The sequence below is a fragment of the Spea bombifrons genome, chromosome 9 (assembly GCF_027358695.1).
Source record: "Spea bombifrons isolate aSpeBom1 chromosome 9, aSpeBom1.2.pri, whole genome shotgun sequence".
In the NCBI taxonomy this organism is placed as follows: domain Eukaryota; kingdom Metazoa; phylum Chordata; class Amphibia; order Anura; family Pelobatidae; genus Spea; species Spea bombifrons.
Genome location: NC_071095.1, coordinates 18,386,099 through 18,409,418, shown reverse-complemented (window position 1 = coordinate 18,409,418; position 23,320 = coordinate 18,386,099). Strand labels below are relative to the sequence as shown.

Sequence of the window (23,320 nt, the reverse complement as noted above, 5' to 3'; positions counted from 1 at the left end):
TTGAAAGATCAGGAGAGGTCAGCCTGTTTACAGACCTCTTTGCGTGTACTCCCTTGTGTCCATGGAATCTTGGGGGTCTCATGTAGTAATATTCTAGAATTGTCGTAAAGGGATCCAAGACTGTTTAGAAGAACAGTTTTTATTTGACCTTATTCCCCCTTGCCCACCTATGTCCTTTTTCCATGACATTCCCTTCTCATGATTTTCATACTCTCTCAATTCTTCTAATGACATTATCCATGAAAGGCTCAAATGGTTTGTTTTTTAATTAAATCAGTTTAAATTTGTCATCCATTTCGCATGCCTCTTAATTATGACCCATGGCTGACTCTGCGGTGTCACCTTTTCGGTTTCCTATATTCCTCCCATGTTAAAGTTTCCTTCCCTTCTAGTGCCTATGTTGGGTAGAATAAAAAAATAAAATGGTAACATCCAGAGCTTGATGAGTACAGGGTCGAATAAATGTAAGTGAGCTCTAGAATCCAGAGAGACGTCTTGTGGAGCCAGCTAGATGGGTTTTTAGAAGTTAAGATGACGTGTACATGTAAACCTCATTGTAGCACAAATGTTAACCCCTTAATGACAAAGCCCATACATCTACGGGCTCAAAATGCATTGTTTTCAAGGGGTTAAGTTACGGAGCTTTCTGGGGTTTTTCCCAGTCCTGACACAGGAGGTTTGAATAAATGTAAATGAGAGCTAGAATCCAGAGAGACGGCTTGTGGAGCCAGCTAGATGGGTTTTTAGAAGTTAAGATGACGTGTACATGTAAACCTCATCGTAGCACAAATAATATAAGTTACGGAGCTTTCAAGCTTTCCTTTAACTTCTACATACGTTTTCTGACTATGTATAGTAGGATATGGAAGGATGAATATCGTAGATATAGACTTTATATCTCACAGCATGGGTCTTTTTTATGTCCCAGGTACTGTTTGTCTAGAAGTTAAAATGCAAACTCCTAATTGAGGTTAAGACAGGTCTTTGCCACAGCAGAAGCTCATTATAAAACCAGTACCATTGGGTATTTTGTTTGCGGATATTATTGTAATGTCCATTTACATCTTTAAATACCCGTTTTACAGTTAATATATATCAGCTGATACATTTGGGTTCTGAAAAAGTAACAGGATGGCATTTATGTATGAAGTATTGGGATGAATGGGAAGAAGTCATCACCATGAATGGGATCTGTGAATGGAGGATGGTGATATAAAACTCTGTGTAATAAGGCTGCAACAACTAATTGATAAAATCGATAATGAAAGTTATCATTGGCGATTTTTATTATCGATTTATTTGAATCTGTTTTATCGGATATAAGATGAGGGTTAAAAAATACCCCACGTCTTATAATCCGACCTCAAATAGAGGGCTGACTACAAGACCAAGATCCAGATCCGCCGCAGCGCTTCAGGGCACCGGGATCCTCCTCTCTAGCAGGCGGTGGACGTCTCTGCGAGGCGCGTAAACAACCAGGGTGGCACAGTGGCATGTCTGGGGGTATAAGGCATATCTGGGGCATATCAGGGGGCAGCGTGGGTATAAGGCATATCTGGGAAGCAGAGTGGCAAGCCTGGGGTCAGATGTACTGGGGGGCAAGTTGGCAATTAAAAGGCAATGAAAACTAGAAATACATTATCTCCATCATAGTTTTTATTAAATATGAAAAAATAGTTTGCGTGTGAATTAATATTTATTAGTAAAACTTAGTTTGAGAAACATTACGTTTGGGTTCTTGGACCTTTAACTATTATCATGTCAGTAAAATAAGGCGGCGATTTAGAGAAATGCCATTGTGCGCACAACACTTATCTCTTTATCTCAGAGTACAAGGACACGTTAACGTTCTTTATTCTGCCGTTCCTTTTTAACACCCAGTTTGTTCAGGTTAATCGAAAAAATAATCGGCCAACCGATAGATCACGGAAATAATCGCTAGTTGCAGCCCTAGTGTGTTATGTGTTTATTATAGGGAGTTGAGGGGTCTCCAGTGACTGCCTCACCTTCGTCCAGACCCAAGTCCGTGTCATGAAAGTAATGAGAAGAGACCGCTTTACAAGATGAAGGCGTAACACGTACTTGGCTGCATTAGGAATAAAAAAGGGTCTGGTTACGGAATGTAACAACGTTTCCAAGCGATGGAAAAACCTTTTTAATGCAGTAATTGCAATAATTAATATTCCTTAAACTCGACGGGGCTGTCCCACCCTTTCGGGCTTGATAAACACGCATGCATTTTACTGAATCAAGCAAGGAATATTTGCATGCAATTGAGGTTGACTCTCATTAACTCTTTAGAAATTTAAATACACATCATATACATCATCCATTAAGCTTCCTCCACACCCTTTACATTGCCTGCAAATTAATTTAATATGTACCTTTTAGGACGGCCGTTGTTTGAAGTTTGTCTCATTACCAATATCCAGAGACAATCTCTAATATTTAATTAACAGTGTTCAGGCATTAACATATTTTCCTCTGACTATTTGGGGGTTTGCTGATATAAATGTGACCCACAATGCATGATGGATACTTTGATTCCAAGGCCAACTCAACAAAAATGTTTTGTTTTTCTTTTTTATTGCCTTTCTGTTTTTAACCCGCTGCATTTATAACGTGACCGCTGCTATATTTAGTCTGTGGCGTTTACACTGATTTTCTGGTATTTATTGCTTGGTGTACACCTCGTGCGTACGTTACTTTCTGTAGCAATTACCTCCTTAAAATCAATAAAACGTATGTGTTGATAAACATTATACTTTTTGTGACTAACTTGCATGCTTTTAAGGCTGTTAACCTTCCTCTTCCTCGTCGTCCGTACACACCGACTCACCCAATGCTATTTCATGATACGTCTCGCTGCTCTCTTCTCCATCACACCTACCATTCCTTTCTCGCTTCCGTGGGTGCTTGTCCCATTCCGTCCCGGTCTCCACTCATCACTACTTTAGTTCTTTAGGAATATCGTTGTCTTTAACCAGAGCCGGCCTTAAGTGTTCTGGTGCCCCCCCATCCCTTTCTCACTGCCCCCCCACTCTGCCCCTTCTCACTGCCTCCCCCACTCTGCCCCTTCTCACTGCCCCCCCTGCCCTTTCTCCCTATCCTTACTTACCTTGTTGCCGGAGTCCTGTGGTGGGAGCGGGAGGCGTCAGTCTTCCCGATCTGCCGCGGTGCGTTCCGGCACTCAGCATGAAACCCCGGCACTGCGACGGAGTCACGGAGAGTGAGGGGCGCCGAGCGGTTGCTGCAAAACTTCACGGGCGACCACTTGGCGCCCCTACCCGGGACTTAAATTGAAACGCCGTTTTTTTTTTTTGTTTTGTTTTAACTTTATTTAACATCCGCCATATTAAATAAAGTTAAAGAAAACTTTATTTAATATGGAGGATGTTAAATAAAGTTAAAAATAAATAAATAAATAAATAAAGTCCCGGGCAGGCGCCCCTGTTGCCATGGCGCCCTGTGCGGGTCGCACACCCCTAAGGCTGGCCCTGTCTTTAACCCTGTAAGACTTCCTACCACCACCACCTCAAGTTATCCATCTCTTTCGTTCTACCAGCTGCTTTTCTCTTGCTCTATCTTCTTCGCTCCCCACCGTTGGTTATGTTCGTGATATGTCGAGGCTGCCCCGTTCATGGGACCTCTTGGCTGATGATCTGCCCTATTCACACGTTCTTCACCTTAATAATTTTCTGCCAGTGAAGTAGACTAAATAATGCACCCCTATAGGTACATCATTACGTTTGTACCTGTTTTTTATCTTGGCACCAGAATGACTTGCGTAAAGAAGTTAATGACGTACAAGAATTTCCACGTGGATGCAGTGACTTTGTGCTTTTCGTCTTAGTCTAGTTAATTAATGCAATAATTAATGTTAATTATGTGAGAGATGAGAAATATATCTCATTTCCATTTGAAAATGTCTCATTTCCATTTGAAAATAGGTCTATCGCTGCCACATCTGCCACCCTTAACCCCTTAAGGACCGGGCTCATTTTTCGTTTTGTACCCTGTGGGACCGAGGCTGTTTTAACACTTTTGTGGTGCTTGTGTTCAGCTGTAATTTTCTCCTCACCCATTTAGTGTACCCACATAAGTTATATATTGTTTTTTTCAGGACAAGATGGGCTTTCTTCAGATACCATTATTTTGATCGTATCATCTTATTTACTATAAAAAAAAATAAAAAAAAACATGGTGAAAAATTGAAAAAAAACACATTTAATGACTTTTATTTGAAAAATCTTTTACTCACCTAAAAAAGCAAGTAAAAAAACTAGCTAAATAGATTCTACTACTTGTCCTGAGTTTAGAAATACCCAATGTTTTTATGTTTTTTTGCTGTTTTTTGTAAGTTATAGGGCAATAAGTACAAGCAGCGTACAAATCTGCTCAGTCTGCCTCCATCTCCTCTTTGGAACATCTTTGAAGCCGGTTAACTCAATTTAACCCATTCAAACCATATATTTTTGAAAACTAGACACCCCAGGGTATTCCAAATGCTGTTATTTTAACCCTTTCCATGCACCAATTATACAACTACACTTTGTCAAACTTTGTAATAGTAAATTTTTTATTTATTTTTCCACACAAATTGTATTTTAGTTATAGATATACAGGTTCTGGTATATGTCACTGTCAAACAACACTCTAATATGTGTTCAGCAACATCTCCTGAGTATGGTGATACCCCACATGCATGGGTTTGTCAGATTGTTTGGCTGGTAAAAGGCTACTTTTGGGGCATGCGTAATTCAGGTGGTCATTTGGTCATTGTGCCTCCTTCTCCTCTTTGGAATATCTTTGAAGCCGGTTAACTCAATTTAACCCATTCAAACCATATATTTTTGAAAACTAGACACCCCAGGGTATTCCAAATGCTGTTATTTTAACCCTTTCCATGCACCAATTATAGAACTACACTTTGTCAAACTTTGTAATAGTAATTTTTTTTATTTTTTTTTTCGCACAAATTGTACTTTAGTTATAGATATACAGGTTCTGGTATATGCCACTGTCAAACACCCCCCCAATGTGTGTTCAGGAACATCTCCTGAGTGCGGTGATACCCGACATGCATGGGTTTGTCGGGTTGTTTCAGATTTAAAATGCCACATTTGGGAAGTGCGCTTTTTTTCTCCATTTTGGTCAGTCTGTACCTATGCCCTATCTTTGAGCTAGGCCACTCCAATTTACCCTATCAGCCATTTTTTTTTATATATTAGACACCCCTTGGGTATTTGAAGTGCTTTTATTTTAACTCTTTGTTGAGATTTTTGAGAAATTTTAGCACTTGCTCAAAATAATAAACTTTATTTTTTAATTTTATTTTATTTTTTTAATACTTTTTTATATTTTTTTTACACATTTTGCTGGTACTGGATGGTTCATCTAGTGACATCACTGCATAATTATTTTTAAATGTTAGCAAATTTTTTTTTATTTTTTTTTTCCATTTTTTAATTTTTTTTGAATATTTTACTAATCACATAGTGATTAGAAAGCTGGGCTCCATTGACTTGCATGGTTGAATGCAGTACCTGTATTCAACCAGCAAGTGGAGCCAGTTCTCTAGAGGGTCTGGAGACCCTCTAGCGAACTTTTTTGTCTCTATTGTTTTATTTCCCGGGCCGCCGCCATCTTGCTTGATGGCGAAGATCACCGGCAGCGGCGGCTGTGACCGCTCTCCGGAGCGGTCACAGCCCACCTAGAGGTAAGTGTTTGGTGTCGCTGGATGCCTCCTGATCGAGGCATTCCAGCGACACCATTTAAGTTTAGGAGGCGATCGTTGATCGCCTCCTAAACGCTTTTAAAACGGGCGTCCGCCGCCATACAATATATGGTGGCTGTTGACGCCCCGGGGAGGGGCCAGACATGGCCCCCGATGCCGATCTCGGCCTTGCTGAATGCCTCGACATCGAGGCATTGCAGCAAGGCCGTTTAAGCGAAGAAAGTGATCCTTGATCACTTTCTAAGCTTATTTAATTTTTTGACGGTTCAGGACCGTCAAAGGTCATTTAGTGACCTTCTTGTTATGACGGTCCTGAACCGGCAAAGGTCGCGAAGGGGTTAATTAATTCTCCGCTTATTATTGTTTTATATAACGCCATCAAATACTACCGTGTTTCCCCGAAAGTAAGACAGTGTCTTACTTTCTTTTTATCCCTAAAAGCCCCACTATGTCTTACTTTCGGGGTATGTCTTATATTGGGAAAAAATTGAGAGTGATGGGAGTTATGATGTACTTTTAGAGCACAATTAGATCATGAAAAAGACATTGGAAATGGTACAGCATAACACCCATCACTCTCACACACTTACCAATCAACACACCTACCAATCCACACGTATACCAATCCACACACATATACACAAATCCACACACGTATACACAAATCCACACACATATACACAAATCCACACACATATACACTAATCCACACACATATACCAATCCACACACATATACACCAATCCACACACATATACACCAATCCACACACATATACACCAATCCACACACATATACACCAATCCACACACACATACACCAATCCACACACACATACACCAATCCACACACACATACACCAATCCACACACACATACACCAATCCACTCTCACTTAATTCTTTCCTACCTTTCCTTTCTTCTTTCAGCTTCTTTTCCTCCTCTTCGCTCCTCTTCTTCAGTTCTGTCTTCTTCCTGGTTCAGAGGGCACGGACAGCGGTGGGCGCGGCTTCAGTGTTGTGCGCCGGGATCTGACAAGAAACCCCGGCGCACAACAGCTGTTGCCGCGCAGATCACAAGGGAGCGGTATCGGAGGTCATTAACAGACCTCCGGCTCCCTTGAGTGATTTTAAGCCGGGTTGAACCCGGCTTAAAATCACTCAAGGGAGCCGGAGGTCTGTTAAAGACCTCCGATACCGCTCCCTTGCGAGCCTGCTCCTCCAGCGGCGGACATTACTGTCCGTCTCTGGAGGGGTGCCGGGTGCCGCAGGTTGGCACCCCCTGGAGTGTGGCGCCCTGTGCGGTCGCACACCCCAAAGGTCGGCCCTGCTCTAAGGGGCCGGCCTTAGGGGTCTGCGGCCGCACAGGGTTTAAATAAAAACATCGGGGGGTTTTTTCAACTTTATTTAACATCCTCCATGTTAAATAAAGTTAAAAAAAACTTTATTTAACATGGAGGATGTTAAATAAAGTTAAAAAAAAACCCCGATGTTTTAATTTAAATCCTGTGCGGCCGCAGACACGTAAGGCCGGCCTTGGTGGGGACTTCCCGGCCCCTTAGAGTGGCGGACCCGGCAAATCCCCCGTGTTTCCCCGAAAGTAAGACATATGTCTTACTTTCGGGGTACGGCTTATATTAGCCGACCCCTCTGAAACCCCCGATACGTCTTACTATCGGGGGTGTCTTACTATCGGGGAAACACGGTACTAGTCATATATATTCTAGACCTCTTTTGTTTTTTTGGTATGTGGTATATATAAAGCAAAGACCGCAGAATAATCCAAAAACAACTGGAAAATGTTATGCCAGCAAATTAGCGGAGCAGATGGGAAAGTCAGTATTTGTTGTAAACATCTAATGTTAACACTAACCGTGGAGGTTGTGCTGCCAAATAGATGACCTGAAATATTTTTAAATACAAAAAAGTATATATATATATATATATATATATATATGGGTATAATGAGTTATAAGGACAGGATTAGATATAGTTTCTTGATCCAGTGAGAAATCGGATGGCAATTTAAAGGTATTTTTTTATCTTTTTGAGGCTTAATTTAAGATCAAATAGTGTTTTTTTTTTTTTTTGTTTTTTTTTTACCTTCTTCTGGATCAACGGTAAGTAGAACTTGGACTTTTCTTACAACCTAAATGACCATGTTATTTGCCATAGAGGGCTAGGCTTGTTTGATACAAATGATTGAATGATAGATTTTTGGATAACCGGGAAATAGGAACAGGAAACGGCAATCTAAAGCAGACTACGCACCACCAAGTTTACGACCTAAATACATAAACGCGTATTAAATTAATAAGCTGTTTTATGGTTCGGGTGAGAGTGTAGCGCATGTTGGTTTACGTCTCGGTAATGACGTTTTAAGAAACTCGGACATTTTTGCAGCTGGGCACGGAAGAGGCTGCCCTGCATGGTCTTGACTACTCTTGTCGCTTGAAGGAGTCAATCTGTGGCAGGGAAGTGCTCCTATTGGTCTGAACAGACCCCCTCGCCCGCAGCATTGATGGGGCTGGAGGTGTACGTGGTAGAAAAAAAAAACATCTCTCACCCGTAAAGTTCGATGGCAAATAAAGCGTTTTTTATAATAATAATAAAAAAAAATCTACCAAGGACTTGCTTTTGTTTTTGGCTGAAGACGGGGGGTGTGCAGCAAAACACTCGCGGTACATGACGCCAAATACATTTTAAGAGGAGTTGGTGATATCTTTAGTTTATATTGGCAATGTTATGGCCGTCTTTATCATACTCTGGTATAGTTTAACCTTTATGATAGCGTTATGAAGGTCAAGCTTTCACCGTAAGTTTACCTTGGACTTCAGGGACTTCAGGTTAGTTTTGTTTTCCTCCGATCCTGCGTTTAGGTCTCGTCTCTCGTAGGCAACGCTTAATATTTTCTAGACGTTCACACCTTTGTTTAGATATTTATCTGGATGACTGGCTTGTAGTGTAACTGCGATTTACTTTTGGTGATTGTTTATGTATAGCCTTCATCAATTCAAGCTGCCGTTTCACTTACCCTGCTGTACAAACAAATTTAATTCTACGTTTATCATTATGACCTCATCGCTGGTCTCTACTGACGACTTTATTGTTTCTATAATCCTTCTAATTGAATGCTCGCTCACTTATGCTCACTTAAAGGAATAGTTTGTGAGGTCCTAGGTTTTATCTCCTCTATATCCGATTATCATGCAAAATAATTAAAAAGAAAACTCAATTTGGCCCTTACACCTTGAGCTCGTTCAAATAGAAACGTGACACCGATTAGCATAGCATGCAGGATTTTTTGCTTCTTTTATAATTGCAATAAAACATTGGCACACGTGTTTGCCTTCAATAATTGCTGTATGATGTAATATGATGTAGTGGGGACAAAAATAGAATATTAAAGAAACCATAATGTCATACAGATGAATATAAACTTTTATTTTACTCAAATTATAGGTAGAGGGGCTTTTGTGACCCTCAGCAAGGATGCTTTTGAGACTCGTGGGGTTTGTGGTTCAGCAGAGATGCAGAGAGTCGTGCAGGTTGTGTATTTTTAGTATATTTATGTCGTTGAACCTCCTATTTTATGTGCCTTTCCAGCAATGAGTTGCAACCTACAGCTACATGTACGGAATACAGTCTACTAAGACGGTAGTCATTAAAACATTTCATTATCTTTAATTATCTGGTTTCACAAATAGGGAGGATTTGTATGAATGGTAATTTTAACACATATTTTTTGTTTATTTTAAATTCATATGACTGTTCAAAAACAGTTATTGACCCTCAATGAAACAAAACTCTCTTGCTCACTCACTCTCTCTGCCTTCCCCAACAACCAATTCCGTGCCTCTGCTTGTCCTTAACCTTTCCTCGTTCTCCGATTTTGCTGCTTCTCTATCGCTCCATCTTCCCTTCTCTGTCTGCATTTTGCTCTCCTCTTTATGGGGGGAGATCTGCCCTATTTCGGGGAAGTACTCTGAAGAGGAGAGCCGAATGTAGACGGGGAAGCGATTGGCAGGTAAGGTATGGAGAGAGTGCGAGTGACTGAGTGTAAGTAAAGACTAATTTGTTTCCAAAAAAAAGCCCTCCAAATTTCATCCAAGCCAACGTTTGAAAATGGACCAAAACAAAAATAGGTTTGAATTATTTTTGATGGAGTTACACTAGTCTGATATGTATATTTAATATGTCAACTAAATTTAACTAGAGAAAAATACAACAAGAATAACATCAGGTGGCTGACCTTAAAATGCTTTATAATAATAATAAAAGGCAATGGATGTTGTATAAACCATGTTCTAGTTCCATCTCAGAACGCCTCAAACACTTCAGCATCCAATATATGTGTGAATCAAAGCTTTGTGTGTGAAATCATGGATACGGTGAAACCTACGGCTCATCTCCTGGAAGCTGTATATCTGAGCGTATGTCTTGAAACGGTTATCTACTACTAATAATCGAATAGCTCAAAGTCAAGTTTATACAGTCGGAATAAACGTTCCAGGAGCCCGGGGGGTAGGCTTGCAAAATACTCGCCACTGACAGACGCATCCGTTCTCGACTCGTTGTACCTCTTAATGGTGGGATAACTGATGTCCGAAGGCGCGCCAATGGTCTTCAGCACATAATCCGCGTCCCTCTTCAAGGTCTCGAATTTTCCCAAGATTGTGTAATTAACATTGCACGGGTCACAGAGGTAGTGCATCGGCATCCAGTGGATATCCATGCGTCTCGGATTCTCTCCAAGGACGTACCGAGCAAACTCCTGAAAAGTGACCGCGTCTTCTGAGTTGACGCTTTCCCTGAACCTCGACTTGATCGTGTTTGCGATGGTGGCGTAGTAGCCCGCGGAGTGGAGAAATTTATCCCTGTAGGCTGAGACTATTCTCTGCAGCGGATCCCGCGTAAACATGACTTTGGTATAGTTCCGAAGCATCATTTGTTGCTGCTCGGGCGGGAAGTTGCTTAATCGCTTCAGTAAACGAGTCTGATGGATCGCGTCGTGCTGTATATGTTCTGCTTTTGTGCTAAGGTTGGTCGTCAAAAGAAACATGACCCTCTTCCAGTTTGAGCACCCCACTTTTGGCACCTCGCAGAAGATGAACTTGTGCCTCGGCTCCACGAAAAGGCGATTGCTGAGGAAGGAAGTGATTCTCTTCGATGGGTTAGTAAGGTTTCTTTGCCGACAGCTTGTTTCCAAAATGCGTTGGCGGCTCCTTTGGTCTTTCAGAATTGGATCGGCGTCTGGAAAGACATGCAAAGCCACTGTTATAGGAAAAATGGCCACAGCACCTACATGGCACGAGGACATCATGCTGACCCAAGTGTTTCTGTCCTCTTCTCTTTTTATCCATTATCCCGTCTCGCTTTCTCCGTCCCACCTATCTTCTCTTTGTTTTACTCTGAGCACCCTTTGTCTCCCAACTATTTTTACCAATCTCCCGCCTCTTATTTTTCACTCCCCATCCACACACCCGCAACTCCTTTCTGCCCAGTAGTCTATAACCCCTTTTGTCCCCATCTTCAGTCCATTTCTTCATTCCCCTTTTATGTAAGTAGAGAACGTTCCTATCTTCTTCCATCTCTGAAGGTGATAATTTAATATACGTTTGCTATCTAGATCTATAGATATAGCTATATAATAAAAACTATTTAGCCATGATTACGAGCAACTATAGATAGCATCTATATAGATAAAATTAACTCCATATATATATATATATATGTGTGTGTATATATATATATATATATATATATATATATATATATATATATATATATATATATATATATATTCCCAGGGAACGTTTTGATTTAGCATACTAATTCTTTTAAGAAACGCTCGAAATGTGTCGTTCCACCTGCAGAACTTTCAGGTCACATTAAACCCGGCGTCCTGATTACAAAATAGTTTCCCGTTTTAACCTTTTTGTTTTTTTGCAATCAAGCAAATAAGTGTACGTGTCGCCACAAATCAGGTTGACGTGGGGAAGGCAAAAGGCGACGGTGAGCAAACAAGCTGGAAAGCAAGAACGGACGATAATGGCACGTTGAGGGCTATGTGGAGAAGAAAAAAAAAGCCTCTGTCATTAGGAAGGAACACAAAGTTTTTGTCCTGGCCGTCTGCTGTGAGAACATATAAGATGGATGACATTTTTAGTTAAAGGAAAGGTCCAGCACTCCCGTTAAATGGAAGAGGAGTTTGACTCTGCTTGTCTTCGTGGTTCACGCTCCTCCTTGAGCCAGGCCGGAGTCCAGTTACGTAAAGCAAAATCTTAAATGTAAGTTTTTATCCGAAAAAACCAATTTAAATCTCTCAACTCTGAGGTTGATAGAGATTTTTCCTCTGTAATGGCACAAGAGAGCTAAAAGTTGAGAAGCTCCGGAGCGGGGTGGCACTAGGACTACGTCACGGCAGCTGTCCGCTTTTGGTTGAGCATCTCACGTTTATTTTGTGTTTTTGTATTTCGTTTTTTTGTTTTTTTTCGGAAGGCAGATTGAGCGGCGTTATTAGCGATGAATGAGACTGAAGGGGATGAAGAAGCTTTAAAACAAAAATATTAGACAACATTTAAAAAAATGTATGTATTTTATGATCTCGGATGTACTTACACGCGTCACTGGTGAAACTCAGCCATTGGAAATGGAAGTTTAGAGCCAAAGCCGAACAAGAGACAATAGCCATAAAGATATACTTCAACGGTAGCCTTCTCATGATTCTAGGCACTGTGAATGAAAGAGCGGATATGCCCTTCAAAATAAATTACACAGGCGCAGCGCAAAAGAACATTTTTAAAGAGGACTCCAGCCCCAATGTGCTGTTAAAGACCTATTTGAGTTCATATTGGCAAAGCTCCGGTGGCTCCTTGGTACCTGACGGCAAAACCATAAGGAAAAAGGTGGCTTTCAGAGGCGTAAACCCCATCAGTGGAGATTACCCTGGGGTACTTTGCAAACCGATCGTTACAATTCTTATTTTATTATCACTATTGAATGCTGGTTTCCATTTTCTTTTTATATCTTTTTAAATCGCTCTGTATAGTGTATATTTTGCTATAGTATTTATATTTAAAAAAAAATGTTTAAACTGTTAATAACTACTCTGTATAGTAGTTTATCTTGGGTGTTTATAGAATATACAGGCTTTTCAGCTAATTCTGATATGGATTTTGACTTATTACATAAGCACGCCAGGCATTATATGACAATGGTGGCTGTTGGCAGACGAGTATTTCTCTTGTCTTTTTACAAGACTTAATGAGAACTTAACCCCTTAAGGACAATGGGCGGTCCCAACAACAACAAAAACAATGCATTTTGAGCCCGTGCATGTGCGGGCTTTGTCATTAAGGGGTTAAACAATAAACAGCAGCAGCAACCTATAAACAGATAAACTCTACCTATCAATCTATTCTTATTGGTTATTTATTTTATATAGCGCCATGTATTCTATTTATCAATTCATAATTCTTTTTACATTCGGATTGTACACTTACCAGCCCCAAATGTTCCACGGCTTGTAGAGCGTATTGTCCTAGTGGCAGACGTCTCAACGCTGCTCTCACAATAAGCTTTAACCTCGAGAGTTTGTTTCTAAGCACCGCACCTGCCGTAGATTTTTGATGATTGATTAAATACGGGAGGCATTGCCTTTCCCAAGTTTCAAGTAACAAAAAAAAAAGGTACCTCTAGAAGACGTTTATTTGGATTCCAGTGAAAACCTCTTGCTTGAGTCTCTGAAGAACGTCCAGTGTATGGGCGTTTAATATAATTGTGTCTTGGAAATTATTGCCAGTTATCGCTTTATTGCTCGTCGTTAATGTAGAATAAAAGGGCTAGCCCAGCTTGCCCGAAATAAATCTTTTTAAGATGTTATTTATCTTTGTCTCCTGCGATCGATCTGTTTACACAGAGCAGCCAGCTGGTAATAGTCATAGGACAATATACTGACATTCCATCCAAAACCGTAGCCTGGGTGGTAGTCGCTTCTAATGTCTTTGGCGGAGACCTTGCAATCCTCCTATGACGTCGTCGTGTTTAATAAGCTATTGAAAAATAGGTTTTCAAAAATATTGTGCTGGTTTTTGTCCCATAATACAATTTTTTTGCCTTCAGCTGCTTATTAGCCATTTGTTGTGTGTGTTCTTTCTCCTCTGTGAGCCCAATCTACTAGACAAACTGTCTGACTCTTTATCATGCTACGTGTGGTAAACAATGGAATGGCTCTGTGTTAATCACCCTCCTGACGTTTTGACCAATGAAAGTCTATAGCGAAACGGACTTCATTGGCGTTGCCTTAAAGAATTGGCTCAGTGTGGTGTTTGAGCTGAGAAGGTCAACCAAAGTATCACATGACCGACAACAATGGCGGCCTCCAGGTCCACAGATAGAGGGGGTTTATTGGAACGAAAGGATATTTATCTCTATTGTGTATAGTTTGTCTGAAACATTTGATTTGAGAAGTAGTAAAGATCGATGCCCGTTTCTATATTTACTAATAAAAGTTTGATATGGGCCATAAAACAAGGTTGGTCTTAAAATTGAAGGAAGTAAGAAGTGTTTTTTTACTCATGAGTGGACAAAATGGATTTGCCCTTGTCCCACCACCCAACCCCCCCCCCCGCCAGCTTTTTGCTGGAAAATTCTCCCTATGATATATCTACCACCACTCAGCTTCAGCGCTGTCTCTGGAGCGTTCCGGGTAGGGCATGTAATAAGACCCCCTAGTCGCATGCACAGAACATGCTCCCATTAGTTACGATAGGCATTCCTGCCTCTGATTGGTAGCATCAAGCAGCCAATCACTTGATTGAAAATCAACCCAAAGAGGAGGCGTTCCACTGCAGCTTTGTATCCTCAGCTTCTCCTGAAGGCATTATATATTTTCTACTTGAGTCAAAGCATATTAAAGTACTTAAAAAGTATAAGTAAGTGTGCGTGTGCATGCGTGTAGATATAGATATCCTCCTTAGTGTCCCTTTAACTCAAACGCAATGCAATTCATCGGGATTGTTGACTTTATTACCCGCCTGCCTGATATCGTCTACAGGTGCTTTTTATGGCCACGTTTTATGGATGGAGATTAGATGTCTCGCACTTCAATGCTTTTTTTCCCCAACTTCCATCTGGGGTGCTTTTTTTTTGCCTTTATGGTTTGCGAGGTTGTACACATCCTGTATAAATTAGGTGTATGTGGCATAAGTTTTATATAGAATACGAAACTTACGGTTTTCCCCAACCAATGTGTAGAAAATCTGAACGTTTAGTCGCTTATTTAGGCTCCTCAGTCAGTGGTTTATATTCCGGCGATGGCCGGGGGGCCAAGAACCGGCCGCTTCCTCTTGGCACCGCCATTCAAAGTGTAAGGGTTTTACAACCGGAAAGCAAGTAAGCCAAAATGGGTCAAATGCTTTTTATCTGCCGTCAATGTTGTTGTTTTTGTTTTTTTTAATATGATCTGTGCCTCTGATTCAGTGACTTCACTTTACTACGTGATAGAAAGTAGCGCTTTTATCACCACGACGTGTCGTGTCTGTTCGATGGCCAGTCTTTTATGTCGGATAATAAAGTGCTTGCTGGAAGCGGTTCAGTCGGTAACGAGTCGCCGTTACGTAATACCGTGTAATAAGCTGTCCCTGAAAGAACAATATTTTGCTGCCACGATGACGTCGGTGGGGTGCTTTTACCCTTTTCTTTGATTTATGTATATGATAAATATAGACTTTGTTAGCAGATCTAGTGCGCCTGTTTTTTCCTGCTGAGAAAACTGACTTTAATCAGTCGTTGGTCTCGTGTTAAATTCAGGAGCCGTGTGCCTGTCCCATGCGTGTTTACCCGGATTCTCATACAATTAGCGTTGTGTCTTCTGAGCGCAAATAGTTTTTTAATCACAAAGACGACTACATGTTCCCGATGCGTAAATTTAACGGGCTGATTTTTATTGCAACATAATTATCTCTTCCAAAATGACATATGTCATGCTAGTTTGGTATGTAGTTATTGCGTCTCTCGTGAAACGTACATTTATTGTAAACTAGAAATAAACGCCTGTCCGTCTACAGCCGCAGGATGGCATTTTTTTTACACTGTTCCCTGAACAAATTGTAAATCTCAAAGTATCTTAAAAGGTTAGCTACGTTATGTTTGTTAAACTTTTCGGGTGACTTCTAACAGTTCTGAGGCTCTGTTTTTAGTAATTAAGTTTAGTAATTGTAATATAGTAGGAAGAATATTGAAACAGCTATTGTTTTATTGTTTTTTTTTTTTTTCTTTTTTTCTGAAGGCTGCCTGCATTGAATAATTATGGAAAATATTTTAGCAGAAAATTAGAAAACATATTTTTATTTTTTATTTTTAGAAATCTGACACACAACATATAGAAAATTGAGATATAGTAGAAAGAAAATTGGACCAACTATAAATAATAATAATAATAAAAAAAAGTAAGAATAAAATGGAAAGTAGCCAAAATGGAAAAATATCTAAAAGAAAAAAATGACACCAAGAGCGACTTGTGTTTTGGTACTTATAATCTACAATTTATTGATGGAATATAATCTAAGAATCTAGTATAATACAGTTATTGATACTAATTCTAGACCCCCCCCCAAAAGAAAATAAAAAATAATGGAAAGCCAACAAAAAATTTATTTGTGGCACAACACAAATTAATAAGCAAATAAAATATTTGAATGAAAGCCTTTATTTTTATGGGAAAAAATATGCATAATTTATGTGTACTACAAAAGCAAGTGTCTTTGATTATCCTGTTATTAATAATTAACCAATAATACTACATTTTAGTGTTTTTGCTGCAGAAAATCTTCTCGATCTCTGGTTATTCACGATTATTATTTTTTTCACTATATGTTTATTGCATCCGTTACACGCTTACTATACCTTCAGCCATGGGATACTTATGCTATCAGGCGGCCGCTGGTCTTAAAGTGCCAGAGCCACCTCGTCTCCAAAACACCAGCTTGTGGAGACCTTTGCCTCTTAATTATGAGACCCCCCCAATACCCCGTAAGTGAAATTGGTCTTAATGTTCCTTAAATAAGAGGTAGACCCGCTTAAATTCTATAATCATCTGAAGTCAATGCGGCCAATATTCCTACGTAATCGTCCACGTCGAGTTATGACTTGGTAACGCAAACGATATAATTTTCTAGACGCATTTGCCTCAGGTTTTGTTTATCGTGTTCTGTGTTTTAGGGTCGCCAGTGTTTTCATTTCAACTTGACTCGTTTATTGAGTATATGAATATTTTAGTTAAGTGCTAGACCCGTGTGAAGCCTGCCGCTTTACAGTTGATTTTTAGTAAAATGACAGATATGATGATTATTTTTTTTAATTTTTATAGATCAGAGGGAAAAAAGGCAGTGTCTTGATAAGACCCGGCATCCATGAAAATCAGGTAAGGTTTAAAGCATTTGTGATAACCAAGTTAAATACGATTAGTCTCTGCGAAGAATTGAAATAGCAAAAGAAAGTCACCATGTATATGGACTTTGTTACGTTATCAAAAAGTTGGATGTACGAGCCGACTGGCACTTATCTGCCAAAAAGACGCTCCAGCCATCATATGCACTTTGATGAATATGATAGCTGAATCATCCCTACTTGTGAACGCATGGGAAGATTCTGCAGATGCTTCCCGCTTTCCCTTGTCCCCCAGCTCCTTGGCTTGCAGATATGTTTAGTATGGCATTGGCGTGCCTGGACTGGCCATAGGGCACACCGGGCAAATGTCCAAACGGCTTCTGGCAACACACACACACACACACCCACACACACCCACACCATATCGTCTACCCCAGCAGCACATCAATAAAGAGTACCGTCTGGCTGGGCATATCCAGCCGTCTGCTGGACATCATTAGGACCTCTCTTCAGTGGCTTAGACCTCTAATCTAATGAATCCTTAAATTGGTATACAAACCATGGCAAGAACCAAAGCAGCAGCGCCGGCTCTGTGAAAGCTTTTTTTTTTTTTTTTTTTTTGGCCACGTCTTGCCCTTGAATCCGTATACATGGATGCTTTATATATATATATATAGCCTGCAGGTAAGATTAATTGGCATGGGAGACAAGTTTGTCCTGTTTAATTAAAATGATCACGTATACCTTTAGGCAGCATATACTACTATTGCTGCACTAATCCTTTAAGACCGCAGCTACGTTATGATCCTTTTAATCGCCTTTGTCTTATAAAGCAGGGCATCGCTTTCGTCGGACTCTGTTGGATCAGGTCTTACCTGCGTTAGCAGACTGTGTTGTTTGACGAATGATTCCTTTTAGTGTCGAGGAACTATAAGCCGGATTGGACGACATGATCCACGGCAAATGTGCACACAGTAACATAGCACTCGACAGTCTTGTCAATGCTGCCACCTGCTGCTTTAGGTCTTTTATTATATTTACGGAAGCTGAACGAGTGTTGAAATATTACTCCTGGATTTTTAACATACTGTTTCAAGCAAAAACACCGTTTTGCTTGAAACAGTATGTTAAAAATCCAAGGTGTTGCGCAATACTCTTTTGCCCCAGATTCTCGCTTACAGGCAGGGATCAGACTGGTTTTTTTTTTTTTAGTCCGGAGTTATTTTTGGATGCTGTTGAAATGTTTACACAACAAAGTATGGTATCTGTGCATACTCGGTACATACTGTAAATGTACCTTTTCTGAACTATTTAGAATTGGCATGTGGAGACAGGAACGGGTGCGGGCCCCGTCGCAGTTGTCTTCGGAAATGTTTGTGAAAGTCTGTCCGAGTGTGTTGGCGTGTGTGTGGATATTTTAGTGTGTGAACGCGTCTCTGAAAGTGTGTTTGGGGACATGTGTCTGAGTGTGTATGGGGGGTGTTCTTAAATATGTGAGCAAATATCTGGCTATTTTAGTATGTGTGTGTGTTGGTGTGTGTATTTGTTTGAATGTTATGCGTGCGTCTGGTTGTGTTTGAGTTTCTGGCTATGCTTCCCTGAGTGTTTATTGGTGCTGAGTATCTTGTTGTGCTGATGTAGGTGTTTGCGTACATTGCGTGGATGTGTTAGTGTGGCTGCCTCTCCTGAGTTCAGGCTGTCTGGCTGGCACAGTTGTCCAAGACGAGCAGGTTTGGGTGTAGGAGAAGCTGGGTTCCATGGAGCTCTCCTCATTCTGCTCCAAGGTGGTGGGAAGGGCAGAGCCAAGATGGAGAAGTAGGGCTAGCTGTCTGAGGTCATGGGGTCAGCCTTGATATTTAGACAAGAAATAGGGTCAAGGCAAGTACGGGACGGGACCAAACTCTACGCCCCCACCTGAATATTAAATGCTGGCTCAGAGGTCTAGCAGTCAGCTATGAGTTCCCTGAGACAAGTGTTTCAGACAGTTATGCGATATGGACAAAAGTATTGGGACACACCTCTTAATTATTTAATTCAAGTGTTTCAGGCATACCTATCGCCCCAAGTGCATAAAATCAAGCACACAGCCGTGCATTTACTAACATTTGTGAACAAAATGGGTCATTCTGAAGAGCTCCGTGAGTTCAAGGGTGGTACTGTGATGGGATGCCAGGTTATACGTCAGTTCATGAAATTTCCCACAAAAGCACTCCAAAAGAGTGGAAGCTGTGATAACTGCAATACTACATATTAATGTCTGTGTATTTAGAATACAATGCCATAAAAGTCCCTGTTGGTGTCATGACCAGGTGTCCCAAAACTTTTGTCCATCTAGTGTACTAAAATTGTCTATAAATAATTCCATCTCCCCAAATTAGTGAATGTTGGGTATTTACAGCAACCCCCCGCTTAAATTGCTGCTTCTGAGGCTCTGAGTGTCTCCTTTACTATATGTACATTATATATCCCCATTCCAAATTAAAATCACCGGTCATTGATACAAACAAACTAATGCAGTGTTACGTGCTTGCCTGGAAAATTCCACAATGTATAGATAAAAGCCTGAGGCCACGGAGATTGCGTTACATTCAGCGTGGGAATTTCCCCGGGTTCTCTGACGCGCCCAGCACAGCTACATGTAAAGTGAAAAACAACACTTGCTACTGGTAGGAATAATACGTGATGATGTCACAAGAAACGAATGGAATGAAATAAGGCCAGCTGATGACGCTAATAGTTATTGCTTCACCACATGCTCTTACAGCAAATTTAAAAGCAACTTGTCATGTCATTAAAAAAAAAAAACATTTTAGTTCGGCTGCTAACACTATAAATCATTGCGAATATATTAAGAAAAAAGTAATATATTCAATTTTTCCCCCTTAATTTTCAGAGGAACATTACTTAAGGGAGATAGAAAGGCTGAGTTATTAATTACAGTCCAAAAGCTGGTTAAGCAACTGTCTGAGACATAAATATTTAGATTCTATCACACCATATCGCTTAGCTCATCACTCTTTTGACCATCTTATAGTAATATCGTATTCATTCAATTGCCGAATTTTATTAATGCGATAAATAAGCAATATTTATTCATATTGATTCGAACAAAAAGCAAATAAACTTTACTTATAACAAAATAAATGTAAAACAAAACAATGTATATACTGTATATGTGTGTGTATATAATAGTGTGTGTGTATATAATAGTGTGTGTAGGGCTGCAACAACTAATCAATAAAATCGATAATGAATCTAATTTACTAGTAAAACTTGTTTCGGTATTAAAACCTAGTTTGAGAAATATTTTGTTTGGGTTCTTGTACCTTTAAAATATAGCTTTCGTTATTATTACTTCATAGTAAAATAAGGCGGCCATTAGAAAAATGATACATGTTAATGTAAATTGTACGTTTTGTTATTCCTGTTTGTTTTTAGTGCCCAGTTTGTTCATTAAATTATGTTAAATAAACAAAAAAATTGCATATTTATCTGATTAACGGAAAAAATGATTATGAAAATAATTGTTGGTTGCAGACCTATATGTGTGTGTACATACACGAAAACGCATCCAGACACAGGAACGCTGAATGTAACCACGATATTAAATATCATAAATAACACACAAAGAAAAATAGAGTAATACGGAGTACTTTCAATATTTTAAATCATTGCACGTGTAATTCAAAGACAAACTGATTACAAGATATGTTTTTTATACTTCTGTTAACATAGTGTCCATTTTAAAAAAAATTATATATATATATATATATATATATATATATATATATATATATATATATATATATATATATATATATATATATATATATATATATATATATATAGTATTTGGTAAAAAAAAAGGTAAAATCTGCCATTTTTACAGCATTCAATTGCTGCCAGATACAAATGGCCCTCCGTGCCTGACCTAAAATTATATGTGGCCAAAACAATCCGTAAAAACATTGGCTTCAAAAGATCAAATTCAACAAAATTCAATGAATGACTTAAGAATTCCAAAATCATTGAGCAGTAACAATGGATTATCCAAGTGGGTATTATCAGGACAATGAGGTCAAATGCGCCAGAAATGCTTTCTGACGATTGAGTTATTCAAAGGGATGTAGTCAAACATGGCAAAGTCCACCCTATATACGGCCATGAGCTTCTCGAGTACCATGTAGGATAGACTACTGAAGAAGCGCATGCTTATTTCTTTGCTGGTTCTGGTTTCGTTGGCATAATGTTTAATACTGGGGTATGCTAAGTTCTTCGGGGCTTTTATTGTTTTCAAGACAAAATCTGAATCCCGCTTCATGGTTTCAAACTTGCCCACGATGTCGTAACGGATGTTGCACGGGTCACAGAGCTCATACATCGGCTTCCAATGGGTATCTCTGTAAAGCGGGTTTTCCTGAACGACGAACCGAGCAAACTCTTCGAAAGTGATCTTTCCGGTGGAATTTTCCGACCTCCCGATCGATCTCTTGATGATCTTGGCCACCGTGTCGTAGTAATACTCCTCGTCCTCGTGTAGGAACTTGTCTCTGTAGGCGGAAACCAGCCGCTGTAACGGATCCCGCACAAACATCACCTTGGTGTAATTATTCAGCAGCTCCGCCTGCTCCGTCGGAGAGTAAGCGCTCAGCTTGGTCAGGAGAGGATGAGTGTGCACGGAGTTGTGTTCGAGATCGTTGAGCGTGGCTCCGAGAGTCTTGTTTAAGAGGAGGATGATCCTCTTCCAGTTCGTGCAGCCGACTTTAGGCACCTCGCAGTAGATAAACCTGTGCGTGTGCTCCACAAACAACTGTCTGGCCACAAAAGGATGAATTTGATATGATGAGTTGCCGGTGAGATTGTTTTGTTGGCACACGGACCTCATAATATATTGGCGATGACGGTAAATGACTGAATTTTGCGTGAAGACTTGCAAAAAAAAAAAAAAAGACAGCAGCTGTGAGAAGTTTTATTCAGTTCTAGTAAAATTTATGTTAATTTATGACATCATAGACCAACATGCTTTGTATGTGTGTAGTAATGTCACCATGGAGGCTATAGTATACATGGGCCAGTTACAAGGAAGATCACCTAATGGCCAAGTAGGGCAATCTTCACCTAGTTATGCATCAGAAAGACTGCCGCCTCCTGCAAGTGTATTGTATATAATCCAGAATGTTGAGCTCAATATAGTACAGGTTTAGTCACAAATTAAAAATGGCTTATTTAAGGTCACTTTGCACGTTGGGGACCTATAAAGTTTGCGTGTCTGCTCGTTAAAGGATGTTTGCTACGTCCACTCTTAAAGCAGACTTGATGTTACGGACTGCTGTGCAGTCAACCAACTTTTACCCAGAAACTGAATATTACCTTTGAGAAAGCTCCGTGTGAATAAACGCATGGAATGCCGTGGACCTTATGTACATTTTGGGCAAAAATATGAAAGTCTTACCATAGACTTCTCACCGCAGCAAGCAATAGAATGTTTTCACTACACCGTTTTACTGGTTACTATAGTGATTAGACAACTTTTTTTCCTGATTTAACTCAGATTTAGCTCACTCTTAAAATAATGTTTTGTGTGTTTTTAAGCATTTTCTGCGTTGTAGCCTTTTCTCCATGTGTGCGGCGGCCGTCACATACCATTGGAAAAAGAAATCCGAAGCCATCTACTGTTAGAATAAATTACGAAGAAGACACAAACAAGGATCAGCGCGAACAACTTTTGGTGAATCTTTAGCATTTCAGCCATTTCGAAGAAGTCGTTGCAAGTAACCTTTCAGGACTCGGTTCCATTCCACCTGTCAATCACAAGATAGGAGCAAGTGTTTAACGCGTAATATGGTTCACTGCTGCTCAATGCATTTCAGACTGGCCCATTTATACTGTTTGCATCTGGTTGCAGTTATGGGAAATGTTGTTTCATTGCACAGGTCTCCTGGCATCAGCTGTTTATATTTACTATCATTAGAGTGACCTCCCTGGTGTGAGAGAACCATAGGGTCATCTGACTAACCTGTTTTACTACCTTCCGGCTGTTAGGTACCAGAAATGAGACATTTGTTGCTGTAATTTTCTCCAAGGAGTTGTACTGTTGTGCCCAATTAGTTGGGGGGGGGGCAGGTGTATAAATGTTAGCATGTCCCATAATATATAGTGACTTGTACCTGGTTGACCCTCAGTCATTCAATCTC

At 40.0% G+C, this 23,320-nt stretch overlaps 2 protein-coding genes across 2 annotated transcripts; both read right to left on the bottom strand.

The window, feature by feature from the left end:
- Window positions 1-10,137: 10,137 nt before the first annotated feature.
- On the bottom strand, window positions 10,138-11,058 carry LOC128504309 (carbohydrate sulfotransferase 9-like). Its single transcript, XM_053474344.1, has one exon. The coding sequence runs from the start codon at window positions 11,056-11,058 to the stop codon at window positions 10,195-10,197; it is 864 nt and encodes a 287-aa protein (XP_053330319.1). The 3' UTR covers window positions 10,138-10,194.
- A 10,137-nt stretch (window positions 11,059-21,195) lies between these two features.
- Window positions 21,196-22,998, bottom strand: LOC128505120 (carbohydrate sulfotransferase 8-like). Its single transcript, XM_053475420.1, has 2 exons — window positions 22,770-22,998; window positions 21,196-22,055 (listed from the first exon to the last, which is right to left on the bottom strand). Exons 1-2 carry the CDS (start codon window positions 22,876-22,878, stop codon window positions 21,205-21,207), a joined length of 960 nt encoding a protein of 319 aa, XP_053331395.1. The 5' UTR covers window positions 22,879-22,998; the 3' UTR covers window positions 21,196-21,204.
- Between the last annotated feature and the right edge of the window lie 322 nt (window positions 22,999-23,320).